At 43.8% G+C, this 26,415-nt stretch overlaps 1 protein-coding gene across 2 annotated transcripts; it reads left to right on the top strand.

The window, feature by feature from the left end:
- The first annotated feature begins 2,560 nt into the window (after window positions 1-2,560).
- si:dkeyp-110a12.4 (pancreatic secretory granule membrane major glycoprotein GP2) lies at window positions 2,561-26,316 on the top strand. Of its 2 annotated transcripts, none has more exons than XM_064955589.1 (9): window positions 2,561-2,819; window positions 3,487-3,623; window positions 3,852-3,956; window positions 13,988-14,148; window positions 14,480-14,615; window positions 22,840-22,934; window positions 24,161-24,326; window positions 24,609-24,723; window positions 25,896-26,316. In XM_064955589.1, exons 1-9 carry the CDS (start codon window positions 2,732-2,734, stop codon window positions 26,069-26,071), a joined length of 1,179 nt encoding a protein of 392 aa, XP_064811661.1. In that variant the 5' UTR covers window positions 2,561-2,731; the 3' UTR covers window positions 26,072-26,316. The 2 variants fall into 2 exon arrangements, with proteins under 2 accessions (XP_064811661.1, XP_064811662.1); XM_064955590.1 differs by having other exon boundaries at window positions 2,755-2,819; window positions 2,894-3,623.
- Window positions 26,317-26,415: the final 99 nt, after the last annotated feature.

The raw sequence follows: 26,415 nt of genomic DNA, 5'->3' as shown, positions 1-26,415 counted from the left end.
ACATCATGACCTATCCAGATATGAGATAACATTACCTATCCAGATATGAGGTAACATGACATCATGACCTATCCAGATATGAGGTAACATGACATCATGACCTATCCAGATATGAGGTAACATGACATCATGACCTATCCAGATATGAGATAACATGACATCATGACCTATCCAGATATGAGGTAACATGACATCATGACCTATCCAGATATGAGGTAACATGACATCATGACCTATCCAGATATGAGGTAACATGACATCATGACCTATCCAGATATGAGGTAACATGACATCATGACCTATCCAGATATGAGATAACATGACATCATGACCTATCCAGATATGAGATAACATGACATCATGACCTATCCAGATATGAGATAACATGACATCATGACCTATCCAGATATGAGATAACATGACCTATCCAGATATGAGATAACATGACCTATCCAGATATGAGATAAGATGACATCATGACCTATCCAGATATGAGATAACATGACATCATGACCTATCCAGATATGAGGTAACATGACATCATGACCTATCCAGATATGAGGTAACATGACATCATGACCTATCCAGATATGAGATAACATGACATCATGACCTATCCAGATATGAGATAACATGACATCATGACCTATCCAGATATGAGATAACATGACATCATGACCTATCCAGATATGAGATAACATGACCTATCCAGATATGAGATAACATGACCTATCCAGATATGAGATAAGATGACATCATGACCTATCCAGATATGAGATAACATGACATCATGACCTATCCAGATATGAGGTAACATGACATCATGAGACCTATCCAGATATGAGGTAACATGACATCATGAGACCTATCCAGTTATGAGGTAACATGACATCATGACACCCTTCATCAAATGTTGATATTCTGGTGAGGGAAAACATTCCAGAGGATGTAATCACTGTGTTGATTGGTTGAGGTATTCCATCCCTTTTTAAAGAATAAAAGGCTGTCATAGGATAGTTGTTTGTTAATCTGTTTTGAGCCTGCTACTTTTGTATTATTACATGACATTCATGTCAAACTCAGTTGTTAATGGCCTCGTTGAGGGCGTTGTAAAAGTTTGCAGGAAGGAAGCTGTTGTCATTTACATCACACAGTAAGTGGATTTTGTGAGTTTTGGGGGAATCTCATCCGTTGAGAGGATCCATTGAAGCTGGTTGTCTGGTGGTATAATGACAGACAATCACAGTCTAACTGTTCAGCTCGTCTTATTTGCACAAAAAAAATGAACATGTTTCTATGTCCGTAAAATGTAGGCTGAAAAATCAACTTGTAAAAAGTTAAATTCCCAACAAAAAAAAATGGTACAATTGTCTTAAAATGTTCCTCATGTTCTAGCTTGCTTTCCAGCGCTCCTTGTCTGTTACAGCCTCGCACGTACACACACACACACACACACACACACACACACACACACACACACACACACACACACACACACACACACACACACACACACACACACACACACACACAGTTAGAGCGTTGGCAGTGTCAGTGAACTGCCCTTGACTCGTTGGCAGGCCTTCTTTTCATCTCACTTGTGTATCCCAAATGGCACCTTATTCCCTATATAGTGGATTACGTATTACTGGAGCCCTATGGTCGAAAGTAGTGCACTATATAGGGAATAAGGTGCCCTTTGGGACATAGCCATTGACTGGGGTTCCCGCACCAGAAAGATTTCACAATGGCCTTTAAAAATGTATGTAGAAAAGACAGCAGACAAAAGAGCAGTACCACCCATGTACTATTGCCCCTGTTCACATGTTAATGAGTCTGCTTGTTGATGTGTGTAGTAAGACGACGTAGTTACGTAGTTGTAAGATGTTTACGAAGAGTGCATCTCCGGCAATGGCCTAGTTGTATTGGTGCAGCCCAAGTGGCACAATTTTTCCTACGTAGTGTGCTACTTTTGACAAATAGTAGTGCACTATATTGGGATGAGGGTGCCATTTGCGATGCAGACTTATGTGTTACCTCGGACTACTACCTACAACCTCGGTTTCCCCCTATTCATATGTGTAACCTCGTTGTTGGTCGGGACATCATTCAGGCTGGGTTTTTAAAAAGGTCCATTGCAGCTGTTTTTAATCTCAATATCAGATAGTGTCTGGGTAACAATTAAGTATCCTACTGTGATTGTTTTTCAATTCAAATTGTCAAAAAGAAACAAAAATGATCTGATATTGGCAGAGAGGTTTGGAACTCTTCTTATTGGTCTATTAAATATTACCACATGGTGATGTCCCCATGGAAGGCCAAAACTCCCTCCCACCAAAAGTGGCTGAAATTTCAGGCAGCCTTTTCAAACAGCTCTTACACTAAATGTGCATTATCATAATTTTCAAAATGTCACAGCGTTATATCAATCGCAAAGTGTGGAAATATATATAAAATATAGGGAAATCTTGTTTTTGACTGCACTGGGCCTTTAAGGTCTGAAGAGAGGGAAGAAAGGAGGGAGGCTGGGTCCCAGTTCTTTTTCATTAGAGCTGTGTTTGGAGGGCTGCACTGAGAGGGCGGACTTACATCTGAACCTGACAGCTACACTGTGGTGAATAGCTCAAAAGATTCAAAAATCTGGGAGAAAGTGCCAAGAAGACAGGAGTCTAAGGTTGCGAGTGTCTGACAGTAGATAAGCCAAAGAGCGAGCGAGAGAGAAACTTTGAAGATGACACCTGCCTGTTTGGTGTTAGGCTGGTTCCTGCTCGCTGTGAGGACAGTCAACTCTGCTGTGTATCTGGACCCTGAGGAAGAGGGTGAGTTCAGTCCACTTCAACACCACTGAGATCCAACTACTTCAGGGTTGCTATAATCCCGTTTTTTCCCCCAGAAAATCTGGTTGCAGGATTTCTGGAATAAGCAGAGAATACGCTGAGAGAATCCTCCAAGCTGGAATTCTCTTCCAACAAGCTTTTTGATAAACAAATTCATTTTGGGGACATTTTCAGGAATTTCGCAACCCTATTCGTGAACAAATGTCAAGTTGAACATCTGTTTTTGTAACTGTTTGTTGATGTGGGCTTAATGTTTGATGGATCTTTTTCAGCAATAAGAACCTGTTAAAATCTAGAGATCACATGTATTACAGAAGTATACCAGAAGCAGCATGTTGTCACAGGGGAAACTGTTTGGAGTTTGTGATGGAACATGTAGGAGAATGGAATCTATAGATTTAACCTTGCTGTAACAATACTGATATTGTCACATACTGTGTGGCATAGAACATTCTTATAATAACGGTTTAGGTGCACATACTGATGTACAATGTAATACATTTAAAACTCCATTTAACAGATTTAATGCCATCTCATTTTAAGTTATGATAATTCACATGTGATTTCATGTTCTGTGATTTCATGTGATGTGATTTAATTTGATCTAATTTCTTGTTCTGTGATTTCATGTTATCTGATTTCATGTCAGGGTCAGGGGGACAGGATCTATTTCCTCTGACTCCTTCCTCTCGCCTCGAGCTGAATGAAACTGTCCTCTGCACCAATGACCTGATGAAGGTGGTCATTCCCAGTGCCTTCTTCCTCAACAAAGAGCCACCCGTTTATGTAAGTTCTGTTTCACCTAGAATTAATATTTATTTATAATACCATTTACTTACCATTAATCTACTGTTAAATGTGGTATTATAGATTACTGCCTGTGTGCTGGGATGTGCTGTGTCATATTGTGCAACATCTTGCTCTAGTAATCTCAGCACCCAAAACCAAATCACCTTTTTAATATTAGGCTGTCACGTGGGTCTACTGCAACTCTCTAGTAATCCCCTCTCTTAGGTCTGGGATTTGCACCTAAATGACCCGGAATGCCGTGGTGTTGAGGTTGGAGATGACTATGTCTTCAGCATCACGACTAATCTCTCTGACTGTGGGACGATCATGGTGAGACTGTGTTTTTCCCTTTGAACATGTCCTTTCATTCCAGGGGCACTGCAATTCTGTAACGATTGCTTTGGAACATTTACTTGTGTACGCCAACTATGAAGGATTTAAATCCGTAAAGTTAACAAAGTAGTAACCTTTGTCATTTAGAGCTACCCAGATAAAGTAGAAAGACATTAGTACCAGGAACATAGAGATAAACTACAGTTGGGATTCCTTTCACCAATCACATAAAATCTCCATCACAGTAAATTACCTAATTTTACGATGCACTTCTGTTTTACTGAGCTCTGGCCTCCTGTCTGGTGTAGTATTGTAGATCCTTCCAGCACGAGTTTGTGTGAGCTAAATAGGAGTTTGGATAGACGCAATGATCAAAATGACTAGCATAAATAACATCTCTTGTTTTCCTTTATAAGTTACATATGCACTCACTGGCCAGTTCATTAGGTACACCCATCTAGTACCGGATCAGATCCCCCTTTGTCTTCGGAACAGCCTGAAATGTTCAAGGCATGGATTCTACAAGGTTTCGGAACTATTACACAGGGATGATGGTCCATGCTGACGCGACGGCATCATGCAGTTGCTGCAGATTGGACTGAAGTGCATTCATGCTGCAAACAGCCCGTTCCATCTCATCCCAAAGGTGCTCTATTGGGTTCGGTTAGCAACAATGTTCAGATAGCAACAGTGTTCAGATATGCTGTGGTGTTCAACCGTTGCTCAATTGGTATCAAGGGACCTAACGTGTTCCATTGACGTGTTTCATTAAACATGGATCGCAATCTACACGCTGCATTTTGGTCCGACTCTCCTTCGCCTACAGAAAACCGTTACACTTCTTGTTTCAGCTGTTTGAGGGAAACCCGGTCTGGCCGTCTGCTACAATAACCCTTCCTTTATTTTTTATTTATTTATTTTACCTTTATTTAACTCGGCAAGTCAGTTAAGAACAAATTCTTATTTTCAATGACGGCCTAGGAACAGTGGGTTAACTGCCTGTTCAAGGGCAGAGCGACAGATTTGTACCCTGTCAGCTCGGGGGTTTGAACTCGCAACCTTCTGGTTACTAGTCCAACCCTCTAACCACTAGGCTACCCTGCCGCCCCAAGGACCGACGAGTTGTGCGTTCCGAGATGCCGTTCTGCACACCACTGTTGTACTACACCATTATTTGTCTGTTTGTGGCCAGCCTGTTAGCTTGCATAATTCTTGCCATTTTCCTTCGGCCTCTCGTCAACGAGCTGCTGCTGACTGGATGTTTTGTGTTTGTCTCACCATTTTCTGTGAACCATAGACACTGTCGTGCGTGAAAAGCCCGGAAGGCCGGCCGTTTCTGAGATACTGGATCCTGCACGCCTGTCACCAACAATCATATCACGCTCAAAGTCGTTTAGGTCACTCGTTTTCCCCTCTCTAATGTTCAGTTGAACAATAGCTTAATGACTCGATGCCTTTCTGGCTGCTTTATATAGCAAGTCACATGACTCACTGTCTGTAAGAGCAGACCATTTTTGTAAATGGGCTGGTGTACCTAATAAACAGGCCAGTGAGTGTAGACCTCAGATATCAGCTTCCTGCACTGTAATAATCTTGTAATCTGTAGAACGAGAGAGGGAGAGACACAGAGAGAGAGGGAGAGACACAGAGAGAGAGAGAGACAGAGAGAGGGAGAGACACAGAGAGAGAGTGAGAGACACTGAGAGAGAGGCAGAGACAGAGAGAGAGGGAGAGACACAGAGAGAGAGGGAGAGACACAAAGAGAGAGGGAGAGACACAGAGAGAGAGGGAGAGACACAGAGAGAGAGACACAGAGAGAGAGGGAGAGACACAGAGAGAGTGAGAGACAGAGAGAGAGGCAGAGACACAGAGAGAGAGGGAGAGACACAGAGAGAGAGGGAGATACACAGAGAGGGAGGGAGAGACACAGAGAGAGAGGGAGAGACAGAGAGAGAGTGAGAGACACAGAGAGAGAGGGAGAGACACAGAGAGAGAGGGAGAGACAGAGAGAGAGTGAGAGACACAGAGAGAGAGGGAGAGACACAGAGAGAGAGGGAGAGACACAGAGAGAGAGGGAGAGACAGAGAGAGACATGGAGAGACGCAGAGAGAGAGGGAGAGACACATAGAGAGAGGGAGAGACAGAGAGATAGAGAGAGGGAGAGACAGAGAGAAAGAGAGAGAGAGGCACAGAGAGAGAGAGACACAGAGAGAGAGGGAGAGACACACAGAGAGAGAGAGCGAGAGAGTGAAACAGAGAAAGGAAAGAGAGAGATAAGTAGCCTATATGAAAATAGGGAGTGTTGTTCCTCCCAAGAGCTAGACTTTATTCAAAGCAGCAAGGAGGGGTGGGAGCTTAAAGCTCTAAATTATCAGGGTTGACACAGAAATGAGGAGTGTGTTTTCAGACCTGCTGAATAGCCAGACAATAAATCTTTCTTTTTTTATGTGTATTTTATTTAGGTTTTTAGACAATAGACAAGGACAATAGACAATTTAACAATTCACAGACACGGATCCACTAAACTAGACATGACATTGGCTGGGATTTAACGCCTTCAACCTTCAACATAAAGAAAAAAAGACAAAGAAATTTCAACAAACATTAATGACCATCATCTTTGCTCAGACCTGTTCCCACAGTATCGACAGCTATGTTGTTTGTTCTCATAATAACATGAGAACTTGTCATCCGTTGGTTTTCACTTGTCATCCGTTGGTTATTTCTAGTGCTTTAATTGTATTGCCGCACCTCTTCAAATTGTTCTATTTAGTTTATTTCTGTAGCCCGTATTTTTTTCAATAATATTGCATTTGATTTATCCAATGTCTTAACGATGGAGGATCTGATCATTCCATTTACATCTGATCATTCCATTTACATCTGATCATTACATTTACATCTGATCATACATTTACATCTGATCATTACATTTACATCTGATCATTACATTTACATCTGATCATTACATTTACATCTGATCATACCATTTACATCTGATCATTACATTTACATCGGATCATTACATTTACATCTGATCATTACATTTGAAAATGTCTACATTGGTCAATCCAAATGGCTTTTGAATTAAAATTATTTTATATCACCCAATAAATAATTTATGGTTTCTATACCTTTAGTTTTCCATGTGGGCCAATTTATTGGTGAATTCTGAAAAGCTATCCAAGGATTTTTCCATAGGGGTGTGTTTTTAGGGAGTGATATTGGTTCTTGTAGAATCCATTGAATTCGTCACTATGTTATTAGCTCCATCCTTTCAAAATAGACACATTAAAAGATTCTGGGGATGAAAATGAGCATCTTCAGTATGTAGGCTGCCCATTGTTCCTCTTTTGTGCATTTAACAATATGTCGCAAGTACAGTATACAATTCCGATGTTAAAATCACCCTCCGAGATTTCCTTTTCCATTGGCCCACTTTGTATTCCCGCCGTTTAAAATCTCTCCCAGCCCGGTCTCATGCAGTGGCAGCAGTACCACAGCTCTTTTAACTTTGGTGTGCTTTAAATCTGTACTTAAGACCATGAGTGTCAATGTGATACTTGCTTAGAATGCACAGTGGCATTTCTTGTAAAGCGAGCGGAATGTCAACACAGTTTTGTAGGGGGGGGATCTCTCCCTCTCTCCCTCTCTCTACCCTCGCAGTTGTTTTACAAGGCTCCAGCCCTAGTGAAAGTAGTAAGCCTGCTTTGCATTTGGGATTAGAAGCTGTTTGGGAAAAGAAGGGAACGCCATAGTTAAGAAACACTCCTTCGTTTCACCTTGTGACGTACAGACAGGACCGGAGAGGTACAGACAGGACCGGAGAGGTACAGACAGGACCAGAGAGGTACAGACAGGACCAGAGAGGTACAGACAGGACCAGAGAGGTACACAGAGGACCAGAGAGGTACAGACAGGACCGGAGAGGTACACAGAGGACCAGAGAGGTACAGACAGGACCAGAGAGGTACACAGAGGACCAGAGAGGTACAGACAGGACCAGAGAGGTACACAGAGGACCAGAGAGGTACAGACAGGACCAGAGAGGTACACAGAGGACCAGAGAGGTACAGACAGGACCAGAGAGGTACAGACAGGACCGGAGAGGTACAGACAGGACCAGAGAGGTACACAGAGGACCAGAGAGGTACAGACAGGACCAGAGAGGGTACAGACAGGACGGACCAGAGAGGGTACAGACAGGACCAGAGAGGTACAGACAGGACGGGAGAGGTACAGACAGGACCAGAGAGGTACAGACAGGACCGGAGAGGTACAGACAGGACCAGAGAGGTACACAGAGGACCAGAGAGGTACAGACAGGACCAGAGAGGTACACAGAGGACCAGAGAGGTACAGACAGGACCAGAGAGGTACAGACAGGACCAGAGAGGTACAGACAGGACCAGAGAGGTACACAGAGGACCAGAGAGGTACAGACAGGACCAGAGAGGTACAGACAGGACCGGAGAGGTACAGACAGGACCAGAGAGGTACAGACAGGACGGGAGAGGTACAGACAGGACCGGAGAGGTACAGACAGGAGGGGAGGGATACAGACAGGACGGGAGAGGTACAGACAGGACGGGAGAGGTACAGACAGGACCAGAGAGGTACAGACAGGACGGGAGAGGTACAGACAGGACCGGAGAGGTACAGACAGGACCGGAGAGGTACAGACAGGACCGGAGAGGTACAGACAGGACGGGAGAGGTACACAGAGGACCAGAGAGGTACAGACAGGACCAGAGAGGTACAGCCAGAACCAGAGAGGTACAGACAGGACCAGAGAGGTACAGACAGGACCGGAGAGGTACAGACAGGACGGGAGAGGTACACAGAGGACCAGAGAGGTACAGACAGGACCAGAGAGGTACAGCCAGAACCAGAGAGGTACACAGAGGACCAGAGAGGTACAGACAGGACCAGAGAGGTACACAGAGGACCAGAGAGGTACAGACAGGACCAGAGAGGTACACAGAGGACCAGAGAGGTACAGACAGGACCGGAGAGGTACAGCCAGAACCAGAGAGGTACACAGAGGACCAGAGAGGTACAGACAGGACCAGAGAGGTTAGTACGTAGGAATGTACTTGAAAAGTGAAATGATCTAACTAGAAATAAATTGAATTTGAAGATCTTATCGCCCATTATCATTGTGGTCTCTCTGTCTGTCAAATTACATACAATATGAGTTTGTTGATGAAACATTTATAAGAACCCAAGGTCAGTGAGCAGTTTTCCTACAGAGTAATTGAGACATTAGTTTCTCTCTGAGTCCCAAATGACACCTGACCCGCAATATGCAGTAGTGCACTACTTTTGACCAGAGCCCTATGGGCCCATGTTTAAGAGTAGTGCACTATATAGGGAATAGTGAGACATTTGAGACAGACCGTCTGTGGGCCAAACATAGTGAGTGGTAGGCCCAGTGGGGGCTATATTAATACCCTGGTGTTGTTAAGTCTGGACAGTAAGGCCAAGGGTCAATTCATCCTTCTCAATGGCCATGGGACCAGTACTCGGATCCCACAACACGGATCCGAGCACAACCCTCAACACGGATCTGAACACAACCCTGTCACACCTTATCATCCAACCCCTCTATATAGTTTCAGTAGCCGGCTACTAAACATTTACACTGTAATAATCACACATTCTTCAGTCACAGAAAACCACAGGGTTGCTGCCTACTGGACATAGTTAGAGACTCTGTTTGGGGAAAGTGTCATCTTGGAACCCAGAAATAAATCTCTGTTTGGGGAAAGTGTCATCTTGGAACCCAGAACCAAATCTCTGTTTGGGGAAAGTGTCATCTTGGAACCTAGAACCAAATCTCTGTTTGGGGAAGTGTCATCTTGGAACCCAGAACCAAATCTCTGTTTGGGGAAAGTGTCATCTTGGAACCCAGAACCAAATCTCTGTTTGGGGAAAGTGTCATCTTGGAACCCAGAACCAAATCTCTGTTTGGGGAAAATGTCATCTTGGAACCCAGAACCAAATCTCTGTTTGGGGAAAGTATCATCTTGGAACCCAGAACCAAATCTCTGTTTGGGGAAAGTGTCATCTTGGAACCCAGAACCAAATCTCTGTTTGGGGAAAGTGTCATCTTGGAACCCAGAACCAAATCTCTGTTTGGGGAAATGTCATCTTGGAACCCAGAACCAAATCTCTGTTTGGGGAAAGTGTCATCTTGGAACCCAGAACCAAATCTCTGTTTAGGGAAATGTCATCTTGGAACCCAGAACCAAATCTCTGTTTGGGGAAATGTCATCTTGGAACCCAGAACCAAATCTCTGTTTGGGGAAATGTCATCTTGGAAGCCAGAACCAAATCTCTGTTTGGGGAAAGTGTCATCTTGGAAGCCAGAACCAAATCTCTGTTTGGGGAAAGTGTCATCTTGGAACCCAGAACCAAATCTTGCGTGGACTGGCCAGCTACTCAATTTGACATTTATGTTAAGAGTCTTGTCATACAAGACTAAGGAAAGAGTTTGCTAAAGAGCAATGGCTTTTAATAATGTAGTAATATATACCATTTAGCAGATGCTTTTATCCAAAGTGACTTACAGCATACGTGCATACAGGCATTCGGTGAATGTAACAGGGTTTGTGATGAGAATAATGTTCATTGACTACAGCTCAGTGTTCAACACCATAGTCCCCTCCAAGCTCATCACCCTGCTTGGGACCCTGGGACTGACACCCTCCTTCTGCAACTGGATCCTGGACTTCCTGACGGACAGACCCCAGGTGGTGAGGGTAGGCAACAACACCTCCGCCACGCTGACCCTAAGGGGTGTGTGCTTCGTCCCCTCCTGTACTCCCTGTTCACCAACAACTGAGTGGCCGCGCACGGCTCCAACACTGATGACACGATGTTGGTAGGCCTGATCACTGACGGCAATAAGAAGGCCTACAGGGAGGTCAGAGACATCGTGTATTTCTAGGACAACAACCTCTCCCTCAATGTCAGTAAGACCAAGGAGTTGATCGTGGACTACAGGTGAAAGAGGGGAGAGCACCGCCTTATCCACATCGACAGGGTTGTAGTGGAGCGGGTTGAGAGCTTCAAGTTCCTTGGCGTCAACATCACTAAGAACGTAACATGGTCCACACACACCCACCCAGTCGTGAAGAGGGCACGGCAGCACCACTTCCCCCCCAGGAGGCAGAAAAGAATGGGCATGGGCCTCATATCCTCAAAAGCATCTTGACTGGCTGCATCGCAGCTTGGTATGGAAAATGCACCGCACTTGACTGCAAAGCACTACAGAGGATGGTGCGGACAGCCCAGTACATCACATGGGTCGAGCTTCCTGCCATCCAGGACCTCTATATCAGGCGGTGTCAGAGGAAGGCCCTAAAAACTCTGCTACCATCTGGAAAATGGTACCGGAGCATCGGCTCTTGGATCAACAGGCTCCATGACAGCTTCTACCCCCAAGCCATAAGAATGCTAAATAACCAGACTGTTAGATCGTCAATTAATGGTACCCAAACAATCTGCACTGAATCTATCTTGCACTGACCTTACGCACACTCACTAGACTATACACTGAGCGTGCCAAGCATTAGGAAAACTTTCTTACTGAAGAGTTGCACCCCCCCCCCCCACACACACACACACACACACACACATTGACCTGGTGCTCCCTGTATATAGCTCCACATTGATCTGGTACTCTCTGTATATAGCTCCACGTTGATGTGGTACTCTCTGTATATAGCTCCACATTGATGTGGTACTGGTACTCTCTGTATATAGCTCCACGTTGATCTGGTACTGGTACTCTCTGTATATAGCTCCACATTGATCTGGTACTGGTACTCCCTGTATATAGCTCCACATTGATCTGGTACTCTCTGTATATAGCTCCACATTGATCTGGTACTGGTACTCCCTGTATATAGCTCCACATTGATCTGGTACTCTCTGTATATAGCTCCACATTGATCTGGTACTGGTACTCCCTGTATATAGCTCCACATTGATCTGGTACTCTCTGTATATAGCTCCACATTGATCTGGTACTGGTACTCCCTGTATATAGCTCCACATTGATCTGGTACTCTCTGTATATAGCTCCACATTGATCTGGTACTGGTACTCCCTGTATGTAGCTCCACATTGATCTGGTACTGGTACTCCCTGTATATAGCTCCACATTGATCTGGTACTCTCTGTATATAGCTCCACATTGATCTGGTACTGGTACTCCCTGTATATAGCTCCACATTGATCTGGTACTGGTACTCCCTGTATATAGCTCCACATTGATCTGGTACTGGTACTCCCTGTATATATCTTCACATTGATCTGGTACTGGTACTCCCTGTATGTAGCTCCACATTGATCTGGTACTGGTACTCCCTGTATATAGCTCCACATTGATCTGGTACTGGTACTCCCTGTATATAGCTCCACATTGATCTGGTACTGGTACTCCCTGTATATAGCTCCACATTGATCTGGTACTGGTACTCCCTTTATATAGCTCCACATTGATCTGGTACTGGTACTCCCTGTATATAGCTCCACATTGATCTGGTACTGGTACTCCCTGTATATAGCTCCACATTGATCTGGTACTGGTACTCCCTGTATATAGCTCCACATTGATCTGGTACTGGTACTCCCTGTATATAGCGCTACATTGATCTGGTACTGGTACTCCCTGTATATATCTTCACATTGATCTGGTACTGGTACTCCCTGTATATAGCGCTACATTGATCTGGTACTGGTACTCCCTGTATATAGCTCCACATTGATCTGGTACTGGTACTCCCTGTATGTAGCTCCACATTGATCTGGTACTGGTACTCCCTGTATGTAGCTCCACATTGATCTGGTACTGGTACTCCCTGTATATAGCGCTACATTGATCTGGTACTCTGTGTATATAGCTCCACATTGATCTGGTACTGGTACTCCCTGTATATAGCTCCACATTGATCTGGTACTGGTACTCCATGTATGTAGCTCCAATTTGTAAGTCGCTCTGGATAAGAGCGTCTGCTAAATGACTTAAATGTAAATATGTTCTTGTGTGTTGTATTTTATTACTATTTGTAGCCCTTTCCTGTAGTCAAATGACCTCATGGACTCATGGGTGGAATGTATATTTTTCATAATGTCATAAATAGTCAACATTATTTGAAAATAAAACTCAGAAAATCTGGTGTTTCTATGTCAACCAGTTTTGTTATATTTCAGTCTTCTGTGATGTATATACAGTGTAATATTGGGAAGCAAACTACAAATGGAATACATTTCAACTCTATATCTGACATGGTACAGGTGCCTTCTGTTTTTAAGCCCATAACCATGTGTGTGAGGTGTATAATCTTGTTTCAAAGAAGATTTGTTAAAAACTACCAAGAAACACTCTGTGTGACCCTGATTTAGCCCACTGCAGTAACAAGTTAAACTGTGTGTCTTTGGGAAGGTCTTGTAAGCAAGCATTGATGGTAAGGTCTACACCTGTTGTATTCCAATTGTATTTTATTTGTTTTGCGTGCGCTATGGTCATCAATCTCCAGTCACTTCCTAAGTGACTCATTTAGCTGTGGAATAAGTGACTCATTTAGCTGTGAAATAAGTGACTCATTTAGCTGTGAAATAAGTGACTCATTTAGCTGTGGAATAAGTGACTCATTTAGCTGTGGAATAAGTGACTCATTTAGCTGTGAAATAAGTGACTCATTTAGCTGTGAAATAAGTGACTCATTTAGCTGTGGAATAAGTGACTCATTTAGCTGTGGAATAAGTGCCTCATTTAGCTGTGGAATAAGTGACTCATTTAGCTGTGGAATAAGTGACTCATTTAGCTGTGGAATAAGTGACTCATTTAGCTGTGGAATAAGTGACTCATTTAGCTGTGGAATAAGTGACTCATTTAGCTGTGGAATAATGTACCAAGCCAGCCAGTCCATCACGTTTGTCTGACTGATAGACTTATTGGTCTGCCTTCATAATATTCATGTTTCCTTGACACTATTGTTTTTCTGACAACCTTCTAGGCATCAGATGATACACATATTATGTTCATAAACACCATACGCAACAACGATTTGGATGTCGTCACAAGGAACTACATCAACATCACGTTCGTCTGCCGTTACCCGATAAACTACATGGTACAGCAGCCCAATGGGGAAAACATGATCAGAGTGGATGTCAAGTAAGATTGAGAGAAAAAAAAAATCACATTTGGTAATAGATTTACATTACGAGTTCACTAACACAATTAATTTACGATTGTTCACACAGTCTCAATTGACCAAAGCATCTTATCTAAAAGAGGACGTTTATGTTCTATATGGTGCTTACAGTTGGTAGAAAACATCGATCCAACCACCTTTAAGATCTCTGTTGGACGATTCTAACGTCCACTTAAGTCCAATTTTCACTTTAGTCATTTGTGTCAAAAATGTGACTTTAGTGGGAATTAGGATTCTCCCTCTAACTGTGACTCGAGCACTGCACCTATACATCTAAACTATTCTCTCCAGGACCATCACTCTGAACACAGAAGATGGGAACTTCTCTGTGACCATGCTGCTTTATAAAGACAAAGACTTTGAGGACAAGTGGACCACTGTGCCCTCCCTGACCCTGGACGACAACATCTACGTTAAAGTGTTGATGGTAAAGATCAGCATGTGATTATCTTTCTGTTTGATTCAGTGTCATGTACTGTATATGTTATCTGTTGTATATTGCAACTACACTCTGCACCATCACACGGTCTTCTTAGGCACGGTGTTGTTGAAATATGAAATCAGAGCTGATCATGTAAAGATAACTAGCCTAACTAAATATCTGCTGTTTACTGGAAGTACCAACAAATGTTGTACCGCATTTGAATGATTCATAACAGACCCTATAATCTGTAGAAGCTTATTGTGTCTGAGCCGTTTGTGCTTCTTGCTGGATAAAGATAAGCACCTTTAGTGAATGTTGAGCTGAATGACCAGTCTTTGGCCCTGACCATAGACAGAGTATGCGTTCCAAATGGCATCCTATTCCCTATTTAGTGCATGACTTTTGACCAGGGCACATCGGGCACTACATAGGGAATAGGGTACCATTTGGGATATAACCCCAGTCTTTGGCCCTGACCATACACATGCAGTACTTGTCAAGTAGGGCGTCGCCGGCAGGTAGCTTAGTGGTTACGAGACTTTGGGCTAGTAACCGAATGGTCGCTGGTTCGAATCCCCGAGCAGCCTAGGTGAAAATCTGTTGTTGTGCCTTTGAGAAAGGAACTTGCTCATGTAAGTCACTCTGGATAAGAGCGTCTACTAAATTACTCAAATGTAAAATGAAAATTGTATTGACACTAGACCTTGTGGGCAGCTAATCAACTACTCAGTCTGTGACAGACTAAACAGTAATGTGAGTGCTGCTCCTCTTGATCATCTCTACTCTCTGTTGTTATCACTGTTCTGACCCCCTGCCTCTCTGTTGTTATTACAGGCTGTTATTACTTCTCTGACCCCTGCCTCTCTGTTGTTATTACAGGCTGTTATCACTGTTCTGACCCCCTGCCTCTCTGTTGTTATTACAGGCTGTTATTACTTCTCTGACCCCTGCCTCTCTGTTGTTATTACAGGCTGTTATTACTTCTCTGACCCCTGCCTCTCTGTTGTTATTACAGGCTGTTATTACTTCTCTGACCCCTGCCTCTCTGTTGTTATTACAGGCTGTTATCACTGTTCTGACCCCCTGCCTCTCTGTTGTTATCACAGGCTGTTATTACTTCTCTGACCCCTGCCTCTTTGTTGTTATTACAGGCTGTTATCACTGTTCTGACCCCCTGCCTCTCTGTTGTTATCACAGGCTGTTATCACTGTTCTGGCCCCCTGCCTCTCTGTTGTTATTACAGGCTGTTATCACTCCTCTGACCCCCTGCCTCTATCACTGCTCTGACCCCCTGCCTCTATCACTGTTCTGACCACCTGCCTCTCTGTTGTTATCACAGGCTGTTATCACTGTTCTGGCCCCCTGCCTCTCTGTTGTTATCACAGGTTGTTATCACTGTTCTGACCCCCTGCCTCTCTGTTGTTATCACAGGTTGTTATCACTGTTCTGACCCCCTGCCTCTCTGTTGTTATTACAGGTTGTTATCACTGTTCTGACCCCCTGCCTCTCTGTTGTTATTACAGGCTGTTATTACTTCTCTGACCCCCTGGCTCTCTGTTGTTATTACAGGCTGTTATCACTGTTCTGACCCCCTGCCTCTCTGTTGTTATTACAGGCTGTTATCACTGTTCTGACCCCCTGCCTCTATCACTGCTCTGACCCCCTGCCTCTATCACTGTTCTGACCACCTGCCTCTCTGTTGTTATCACAGGTTGTTATCACTGTTCTGACCCCCTGCCTCTCTGTTGTTATTACAGGCTGTTATTACTTCTCTGGCCCCCTGCCTCTCTGTTGTTATTACATGCTGTTATCACTGCTCTGACCCCCTGCCTCTCTGTTGTTATTACAGGCTGTTATTACTTCTCTGACCCCCTGCCTCTCTGTTGTTATTACAGGCTGTTATTACTTCTCTGGCCCCCTGCCTCTCTGTTGTTATTACATGCTGTTATCACTGTTCTGACCCCCTGCCTCTCTGTTGTTATTACAGGCTGTTATTACTTCTCTGGCCCCCTGCCTCTCTGTTGTTATTACAGGCTGTTATTACTTCTCTGGCCCCCTTCCTCTCTGTTGTTATTACAGGCTGTTATCACTGTTCTGACCCCCTGCCTCTCTGTTGTTATTACAGGCTGTTATCACTGTTCTGACCCCCTGCCTCTATCACTGCTTTGACCCCCTGCCTCTATCACTGTTCTGACCCCCTGCCTCTCTGTTGTTATTACAGGCTGTTATCACTGTTCTGACCCCCTGCCTCTATCACTGTTCTGACCCCCTGCCTCTCTGTTGTTATCACAGGCTGTTATCACTGTTCTGACCCCCTGCCTCTCTGTTGTTATTACAGGCTGTTATCACTGTTCTGACCCCCTGCCTCTCTGTTGTTATCACAGGCTGTTATCACTGTTCTGACCCCCTGCCTCTCTGTTGTTATCACAGGCTGTTATCACTGTTCTGACCTCCTGCCTCTCTGTTGTTATTACCTGCTGTTATTACTGTTCTGACCCCCTGCCTCTCTGTTGTTATTACAGGCTGTTATCACTGTTCTGACCCCCTGCCTCTCTGTTGTTATCACAGGCTGTTATCACTGCTCTGACCACCTGCCTCTCTGTTGTTATGACTGTTCTGACCCCTGCCTCTCTGTTGTTATTACAGGCTGTGATCACTGTTCTGACCCCCTGCCTATATCACTGCTCTGACGCCCTGCCTCTATCACTACTCTGACCCCTTGCCTCTATCGCTGCTCTGGCCTCCTGCCTCTATCATTGCTCTGACCCCCTGCCTCTCTGTTGTTATTACAGGCTGTTATCACCACTTTGTCCCCCTGCCTCTCTGTTGTTATCACTGTTCTGACCCCCTGCCTCTCTGTTGTTATTACCCGCTGTTATCACTGCTCTGACCCCCTGCCTCTATCACTGCTCTGACCCCCTGCCTCTATCACTTCTCTGACCCCCTGCCTCTCTGTTGTTATTACAGGCTGTTATCACTGTTCTGACCTCCTGCCTCTCTGTTGTTATTACCTGCTGTTATTACTTCTCTGGCCCCCTTCCTCTCTGTTGTTATTACAGGCTGTTATCACTGTTCTGACCCCCTGCCTCTCTGTTGTTATTACAGGCTGTTATCACTGTTCTGACCCCCTGCCTCTATCACTGCTTTGACCCCCTGCCTCTATCACTGTTCTGACCCCCTGCCTCTCTGTTGTTATTACAGGCTGTTATCACTGTTCTGACCCCCTGCCTCTATCACTGTTCTGACCCCCTGCCTCTCTGTTGTTATCACAGGCTGTTATCACTGTTCTGACCCCCTGCCTCTCTGTTGTTATCACAGGCTGTTATCACTGCTCTGACCACCTGCCTCTCTGTTGTTATGACTGTTCTGACCCCTGCCTCTCTGTTGTTATTACAGGCTGTGATCACTGTTCTGACCCCCTGTCTATATCACTGCTCTGACGCCCTGCCTCTATCACTACTCTGACCCCTTGCCTCTATCGCTGCTCTGGCCTCCTGCCTCTATCATTGCTCTGACCCCCTGCCTCTCTGTTGTTATTACAGGCTGTTATCACCACTTTGTCCCCCTGCCTCTCTGTTGTTATCACTGTTCTGACCCCCTGCCTCTCTGTTGTTATTACCCGCTGTTATCACTGCTCTGACCCCCTGCCTCTATCACTTCTCTGACCCCCTGCCTCTCTGTTGTTATTACAGGCTGTTATCACTGTTCTGACCTCCTGCCTCTCTGTTGTTATTACCTGCTGTTATTACTTCTCTGGCCCCCTTCCTCTCTGTTGTTATTACAGGCTGTTATCACTGTTCTGACCCCCTGCCTCTCTGTTGTTATTACAGGCTGTTATCACTGTTCTGACCCCCTGCCTCTCTGTTGTTATTACAGGCTGTTATCACTGTTCTGACCCCTGCCTCTATCACTGCTTTGACCCCTGCCTCTATCACTGTTCTGACCCCCTGCCTCTCTGTTGTTATTACAGGCTGTTATCACTGTTCTGACCCCCTGCCTCTATCACTGTTCTGACCCCCTGCCTCTCTGTTGTTATCACAGGCTGTTATCACTGTTCTGACCCCCTGCCTCTCTGTTGTTATCACAGGCTGTTATCACTGCTCTGACCACCTGCCTCTCTGTTGTTATGACTGTTCTGACCCCTGCCTCTCTGTTGTTATTACAGGCTGTGATCACTGTTCTGACCCCCTGCCTATATCACTGCTCTGACGCCCTGCCTCTATCACTACTCTGACCCCTTGCCTCTATCGCTGCTCTGGCCTCCTGCCTCTATCATTGCTCTGACCCCCTGCCTCTCTGTTGTTATTACAGGCTGTTATCACCACTTTGTCCCCCTGCCTCTCTGTTGTTATCACTGCTCTGACCCCCTGCCTCTCTGTTGTTATTACCCGCTGTTATCACTGCTCTGACCCCCTGCCTCTATCACTGCTCTGACCCCCTGCCTCTATCACTTCTCTGACCCCCTGCCTCTCTGTTGTTATTACAGGCTGTTATCACTGTTCTGACCTCCTGCCTCTCTGTTGTTATTACCTGCTGTTATCACTGTTCTGACCCCCTGCCTCTATCACTTCTCTGACCCCCTGCCTCTCTGTTGTTATTACAGGCTGTTATCACTGCTCTGACCCACTGTCTCTATCACTGTTCTGATCACCTGCCTCTCAGCTGTTATCACAGTCTGCTATCACTTCTCTGACCCCCTGCCTCTATCACTGCTCTGCATACTAACTACAACTTGGACTCTAGTTGTCTCGCTCTCTATTTCTCCCCACAGTATCTCTATCCTCACTCAATTCAATTCAATGCAAAGGGCTTTATTGGCATGGGAAACATGTTTATATTGCTAAAGGAAGTGAAATAGATAATAAACTGATGAAATTATCAGAAATGAACAGTGAACCTTACACTCACAAAATGTTCAAAAGAATAGAGACATTTCAAATGCTATGGCCATGTACAGTGTTTTAACAATGTGCAAATAGTTTAAGTATAAAAGGGGGCAGACGTTTTGATCAAGAGAGACCTTAAGAAAATATGTACATTTTCTCTAACACTAAGCATACAAATATGTATTTTACACTTATAAGGAATGTGAAATCTTATACTTAGTTATTTTATAATTTGATTGTGCTGTATTTAGAAAGCATGTCAGTCATTTCCAACTTATTCACACAGTTTTGTTGAATAAGAAATCCATCACGTTTTCATATTTGTAGCATATTTGTACTGTGTACTTGAGCTTGTGTCCTTAAAAGTGACAACACCTCAGCAATGTATAACTATTTTTAACCAGAAAGGTGAGATTTGAACCTTTCTTTGAGTATGCTGCGTTACTAGCTATTGTTTATGGCCCTCTCATGATAAAGAATTACTTCTGAGGATTACGTAGATGACATTTAACTGGTATCCACCCATCTACACTGGATTTAACAAGTGACATCAATGAGGGATCATAGCCTTCACCTGGATTTGCCTGGTCAGTCATGGAAAGAGTAGGTGTTATTAATAAACCAATTACTGTAGTAGGCACATTTGGGTAGTCTTGACACAACATTTTGAACAGATATGCAATGGTTCATTGGATCAGTCTAAAACTTTGCACATACACTGCTGCCATCTAGTGCCTGGGCTGGAATAATACAATGTGGCCTTTCTCTTGCATTTCAAAGATGATGGTACAAAAAAATATGGATGTTTTTTTATTTCTATTATCTTTTACCAGATCTAATGTGTTATATTCTCCTACATTAATTTCACATTGCCACAAACTTCAAAGTGTTTCCTTTCAAATGGAATCAAGAATGTGCATATCCTTGCTTCAGGTCCTGAGCTACAGGCATTAAGATTTGAGTATGTCATTTTAGGCGAAAATTGAAAAAAAAAAGGTTGGATCCTTTTGAATACTCAGTGTAGTTTGTATTTACAATGGTGTTTGTACTTCACTGGTTGCCCTTTTCATGTAGCAACAGCTCACACATCTTGCTGCTGTGATGGCATGCTATGGTATTTCACCTAATATACAGTCGTGACCAAAAGTTGAGAATGACACAAATATTAATTTTCATAGTCTGCTGCATCAGTTTGTATGATGGCAATTTGCATATACTCCAGAATGTTATGAAGAGTGATCAGATTAATTGCAATTAATTGCAAAGTCCCTCTTTGCCATGCAAATTAACTGAATCCCCAAAAAACATTTCCACTGCATTTCAGCCCTGCCACAAAAGGACCAGCTGACATTATGTCAGTGATTCTCTCGTTAACATAGGTGTGAGTGTTGACGAGGACAAGGCTGGAGATCACTCTGTCATGCTGACTGAGTTTGAATAACAGACTGGAAGCTTAAAAAGGAGGGTGGTGCTTGGAAACATTGTTCTTCCTCTGTCAACCATGGTTACCTGCAAGGAAACACGTGCCATCATCATTACTTTGCACAAAACAGGCTTCACAGGCAAGGACATTGCTGCCAGTAAGATTGCACCTAAATTAACCATTTATCGGATCATCAAGAACGTCAAAGAGAGCTGTTCAATTGTTGTGAAGAAGGCTTCAGGGCGCCCAAGAAAGTCCAGCAAGCGCCAGGACCCTCTCCTAAAGTTGATTCAACTGCAGGATCAGGGCACCACCAGTACAGAGCTTGCTCAGGAATGGCAGCAGGCAGGTCTGAGTGCATCTGCATGCACAGTGAGGTGAAGACTTTGAGGATGGCCTGGTGTCAAGAAGGGCAGCAAAGAAGCTACTTCTCTCCAGGAAAAACATCAGGGACAGACTGATATTCTGAAAAGGTACAGGGATTGGACTGCTGAGGACTGGAGTAAAGTCATTTTCTCTGATGAATCCCCTTTCCGATTGTTTGGGGCATCCAGAGAAAAGCTTGTTTAGAGAAGACCAGGTGAGCGCTACCATCAGTCCTGTGTCATGCCAACAGTAAAGCATCCTGAGACCATTCGAGTGTGGGGTTGCTTCTCAGCCAAGGGAGTGGGCTCACTCACAATTTTGCCTAAAAACACAGCCATGAATAAAGAATGGTAGCAACATCTCCCAACGATCCAGGAACAGTTTGGTGATGAACAATGCCTTTTCCAGCATGATGGAGCACCTTGCCATAAGGCAAAAGTGATAACTTAGTGGCTCGGGGAACAAACATTGATATTCTGGGTCCATGGCCAGGAAACTCCCCAGACCTTAATCCCATTGAGAACTTGTGGTCAATCCTCAAGAGGCGGGTGGACAAACAAAAACTCACAAATTCTGAAAAACTCCAAGCATTGATTATGCAAGAATGGGCTGCCATCAGTCAGGATGTGGCCCAGAAGTTAATTGACAGCATGCCAGGGCGGATTGCAGAGGTCTTGAAAAAGAAGGGTCAACAGTGCAAATATTGACTCTGCATCAACTTCATGTAATTGTCAATAAAAGCCTTTGACACTTATAAAATGCTTGTAATTATACTTCACTATTCCATAGTAACATCTGACAAAAATATCTAAAGACACTGAAGCAGCAGACTTTGTGGAAATGAATATTTCTGTCATTCTCAATACTTTTGGCCACAACTGTACATTTTGTGGGTCTGTGTAATCTGAGGGAAATATGTCTCTCTAATATGGTCGTACATTTGGCTAGGAGTGGACACATAGCCTGTCTTCTCTTGAGAGCCAGGTCTGCCTACGTCAACCTCTCTCAATAAGGATATGCTCACTGAGTCTGTACATATTAAAATCCTTCCTTAATTTTGGGTCAGTCACGGTAGTCAGGTATTTTTCCACTGTGTATTCTCTGTTTAGGGACAAATAGCATTCCAGTTTGCTTTGTTTTTTTGGTTAGTCCTTTCCAATGTGTCAAGTAATTATCTTTAAGTTTTCTCATGATTTGGTTGAGTCTAATTGTGTTGCTGTTCTAGGGCTCCGTGGGGTCTGTTTGTGTTTGTAAACAGAGCCCTAGGACCAGCTTGCTGATGGGAATCTTCTCCAGGTGCATCTCTCTGTAGGTGATGGCTTTGTTATGGAAGGTTTGGGAATACTTCTTTTTAGGTGGTTGTATAATTTAACGGTTATTTTCTGGATTTTGATAATTAGCGGGTTTTGTCCTAATTCTGCTTTGCATGCATTTTTGGTGTTTTACTCTCTATCTGTTGTCCTGGTCAAAATATTGAATGACTGAGTCACCTTTTTGTGTGTGTGTGTGTGTGTCGCTGACTGCAGTCCTGGTTTGTCTCGCTCTCACTTAGATACCGGCCCATCTTTTGCTGCGTGTGGAGAGATGCTGGGCTACCCCAACCAACGACCCGTACAGCAACATCCAGTACACCTTCATCAAGGACAGGTCTGTTCAAAGGGAAGTTAAACATTATATCACTGTGTATTATAAGCCCCTCTCACCACATCTCACTTTACATTTCATTCTGTTTGATAGAATTCATAAATATGTTATGGAGGCCTATCTAAATGTATATTTTTGTAGTGTCACATTTTCAACCACACTTGACACCAGCACACAGTCCTCTGGGAATGGTGTTGTAAAATATGAAATAAGAGCTGCTGAATTGCTTAGACAAGAGACCTGGGGGTGACTACTTCAGAACCCGTCACAGACCTGACTGATGCCGCGTTCATGTCATGTTGGAAACCCCATCATTTCCGACTTGCTCTACTTGTGGTAGAAAGATGAGATCAGTGTTTCCCACATGGGAAGTATCAGACTCAACCAATAGGAAGTTCTATACAAATAACTTATGTTCATTTTAAATCTGAGGTCCCGAGTTTTTGCCATGACGTGAACACTGCATCAGCCATATGCATTTCAGCTCAGCAACTGTGCATGTCGTTGACATGTACTGTTAGCAACAGCAAGGCAATGACCTTCACAAGGACTTTTGTTCACCACTTCTGAGGATAAAACACTTTGGAGGATCTGTCTTGTCATTCCACGAATACTAATGTTAATCTGTTTGCATTCCCATTATGAAAGACGGATATGTCACAATAGCAAAGTGCTCTGCTCTTACATTGGCATGTGTTCAATCAAAACAAGCGACTGTAGATTATACACCAGTTTTTTTGTACCAGATGTTGGAATAGTTTACTAGGAATTATAGGGAAATCCATTAAAATTCTGAGTTTTATTAACCAACACATTATAAAATGTATGATATCTTATTCAAAGGTTGCACATGCTGCCTCTGATACTGATACAATCCATTGCCTGCTTTGTCTGCCTGCTCTCTCTCTCTCTCTCTCTCTCTCTCTGTCCCTCTCGCTTTCTCTGTCCCTCTCTCTCTTTCTCTGTCTCTCTCTCTTTCTCTGGCTTTCTTTCTCTGGCTCTCTCTCTTTCTCTGGCTCTCTCTCTTTTTCTGGCTCCCTCTCTCTGACTCCCTCTCTCTCTGACTCCCTCTCTCTCTGACTCCCTGTCTTTCTCTGGCTCTCTCTCTTTTTCTGTCTCTCTCTCTTTTTCTGACTCCCTCTCTCTGGCTCCCTCTCTCTGGCTCCCTCTCTCTGGCTCTCTCTCTCTGGCTCTCTCTCTTTCTCTGGATCTCTCTCGGTCTGTCTCAGCTGCCCAGTTTTGTCAAACGAACCGTTGACAGTGCTGAAGAATGGACAGGGGCCAGAGGCTATGTTCAGGATACAAATGTTCAAGTTCGTGGGCAGCTCTTACAAGGATGTGTTTCTCCACTGCAATGTTCAGATCTGTCACAACACACTTGGGGTTTGTCAGCCTGTGAGTGATCCCTCCCCCTTTCTTCATAAAGATGATGCTCACTGGCTCGTTTAAACCCTAGTTTATAGCAAGGGCCTACTGCTGTCATAAAATAGACAACAAAACACACTTCTTTTATGTCTATTATTGCAATGAACTTTCATTTTGGAAAATTTAAAACAAAAGGTAAATATGGTAATTAGACTGGGTAATAATATTATAATTAAACTATATATATTTGCTTGCTGTACCTTAATATGTCTCCCTAATTTCTATCGTTGATTACTACCCTTCATTTAACAGAACTGTTCTGGTGAGGATAACAATGGGCGGATGAGAAGAGATGTCACTACAGCCCATACAGTATCTTATGGACCAATCAGGCGACGTCTGCCTGAGAGTGACCAACCCAGCCTGAGTAAGTCTCCCAATAAAGGCTCTTTAGGTCTCAACTGGCTGTGTCATTAAAGGGTACCCGCAAAACACCCGTCTCAACATCAACCGTGAAGAGGCGACTCCGGTATGCTGGCCTTCCAGGCAGAGTTGCAAAGAAAAAGCCATATCTCAGACTGGCCAATAAAAATAAAAGATTAAGATGGGCAAAAGAACACAGACACTGGACAGAGGAACTCTGCCTAGAAGGTCAGCATCCCGGAGTCGCCTCTTCACTGTTGACGTTGAGACTGGTGTTTTGCGGGTACTATTTAATGAAACTGCCATTTGAGGACTTGTCTGTTTCTCAAACTAGACACGAATGTACTTGTCCCCTTGCTCAGTTGTGCACCGGGACCTCCCACTCCTCTTTCTATTCTGGTTAGAGACAGTTTGTGCTATTCTGTGAAGGGAAAGCATTGTACGGGATGTTCAGTTTCTTGGCAATTTCTCACATGGAATAGCCTTAATTTGTCAGAACAAGAATAGACTGACGAGTTTCAGAAGAAAGGTCTTTGTTTCTGGCCATTTTGAGCCTGTAATCGAACCCACAAATGCTGATGCTCCAGATACTCAACTAGTCTAAAGAAGGCCAGTTTTATTGCTTCTTTAAATCAGCACACCAGTTTTCAGCTGTGCTAACATAATTGAAAAAGTGTTTTCTAATGATCAATTAGCCTTTTAAAATGGTAAACATGCCATTGGAACAGGGTGCCATTGGAAAACAGGAGTGATGGTTTCTGATAATGGGCCTATGTAGATTTTCCATAAACAATCTGCTGTTTACAGCTACAATAATCATTTGCAACATTAACAATGTCTACACTGTATTTCTGATCAATTTTATGTTATTTTAATGGACAAAAATGTTTTGATTTTCTTTCAAAAACAAGGACATTTCTAAGTGACCCCAAACTTTTGAACGGTAGTGTATGTTGCAGATAGAAATGCCATGATAGAGTCAACGTGATTTCTTATTCTACATGCCAGAGAGGCTTGTTTGTCCTTCATAACATATTTCTATCTGAACGTTCCAAAATGTTGTGCCCTGCTCAACACACCCCAGCTCATTTATGTTTTCCATTTTAAAATGTTTTGCTAAGCGGTGCTCTACTGAATACGTCCCTGCATGTGTCTGACTGATCTCTTGCCCTACAGACTCTGGAGGTGTGCCCTCAGTGGAGACCTTTGTCCTGGGAGGCCTACTTGTGTTCCTGCTGCTGTTCACTGGAGTGTTTGGGAGGCTGTGGCTGCGAACCAGGCGCTCCTACCCAACACAGGAGGCTCAGCTCACCTTATCCAACATACACCACAACTCAGAGGTGGCCCGCTGATCTAACCCAGCAGTTCAAGCAATGAGAACTGATATGAACCGGTGCACGCAGACACATGCACACATAAACACACATTACATTTCTGCATAAGGAAAGAGGAAAGTATGAATTGACTGTAGGTTGGGGTGTAAATAAAATCTCACTGTAGAAATTAGAGGGATTTTGAAGATGTAAATGAGAACATGTCTCTGCAAGGAGTGTTCTGTGTTGTTTTGTAGAGAAAAATAAAGGTATTTCAAAGAGCTGTTTATGGCGTTTAATTGTAATATTTCGGACCTTTTCAAGACAACATATTTTTTGTGAGATGTAATATTGTGAGGTTATTCCTCATCTATTTCAGGCGC

The sequence above is a fragment of the Oncorhynchus masou genome, chromosome 32, assembly GCF_036934945.1.
Source record: "Oncorhynchus masou masou isolate Uvic2021 chromosome 32, UVic_Omas_1.1, whole genome shotgun sequence".
NCBI lineage: Eukaryota > Metazoa > Chordata > Actinopteri > Salmoniformes > Salmonidae > Oncorhynchus > Oncorhynchus masou.
Note: the sequence above shows the minus strand (reverse complement) of the source record. Positions and strands in the feature narration are given on the sequence as shown.

What these genes read in the sequence shown, in the direction of transcription:
- si:dkeyp-110a12.4 (XM_064955589.1), top strand. Translation starts at nt 2,732, where the DNA reads ATGACACCTGCCTGTTTGGTGTTAGGCTGGTTCCTGCTCGCTGTGAGG. An exon ending in TCTGGACCCTGAGGAAGAGG is followed by an intron (nt 2,820 to 3,486) that starts GTGAGTTCAGTC and finishes ATTTCATGTCAG; the next exon opens with GGTCAGGGGGACAGGATCTA. An exon ending in ACAAAGAGCCACCCGTTTAT is followed by an intron (nt 3,624 to 3,851) that starts GTAAGTTCTGTT and finishes CCCCTCTCTTAG; the next exon opens with GTCTGGGATTTGCACCTAAA.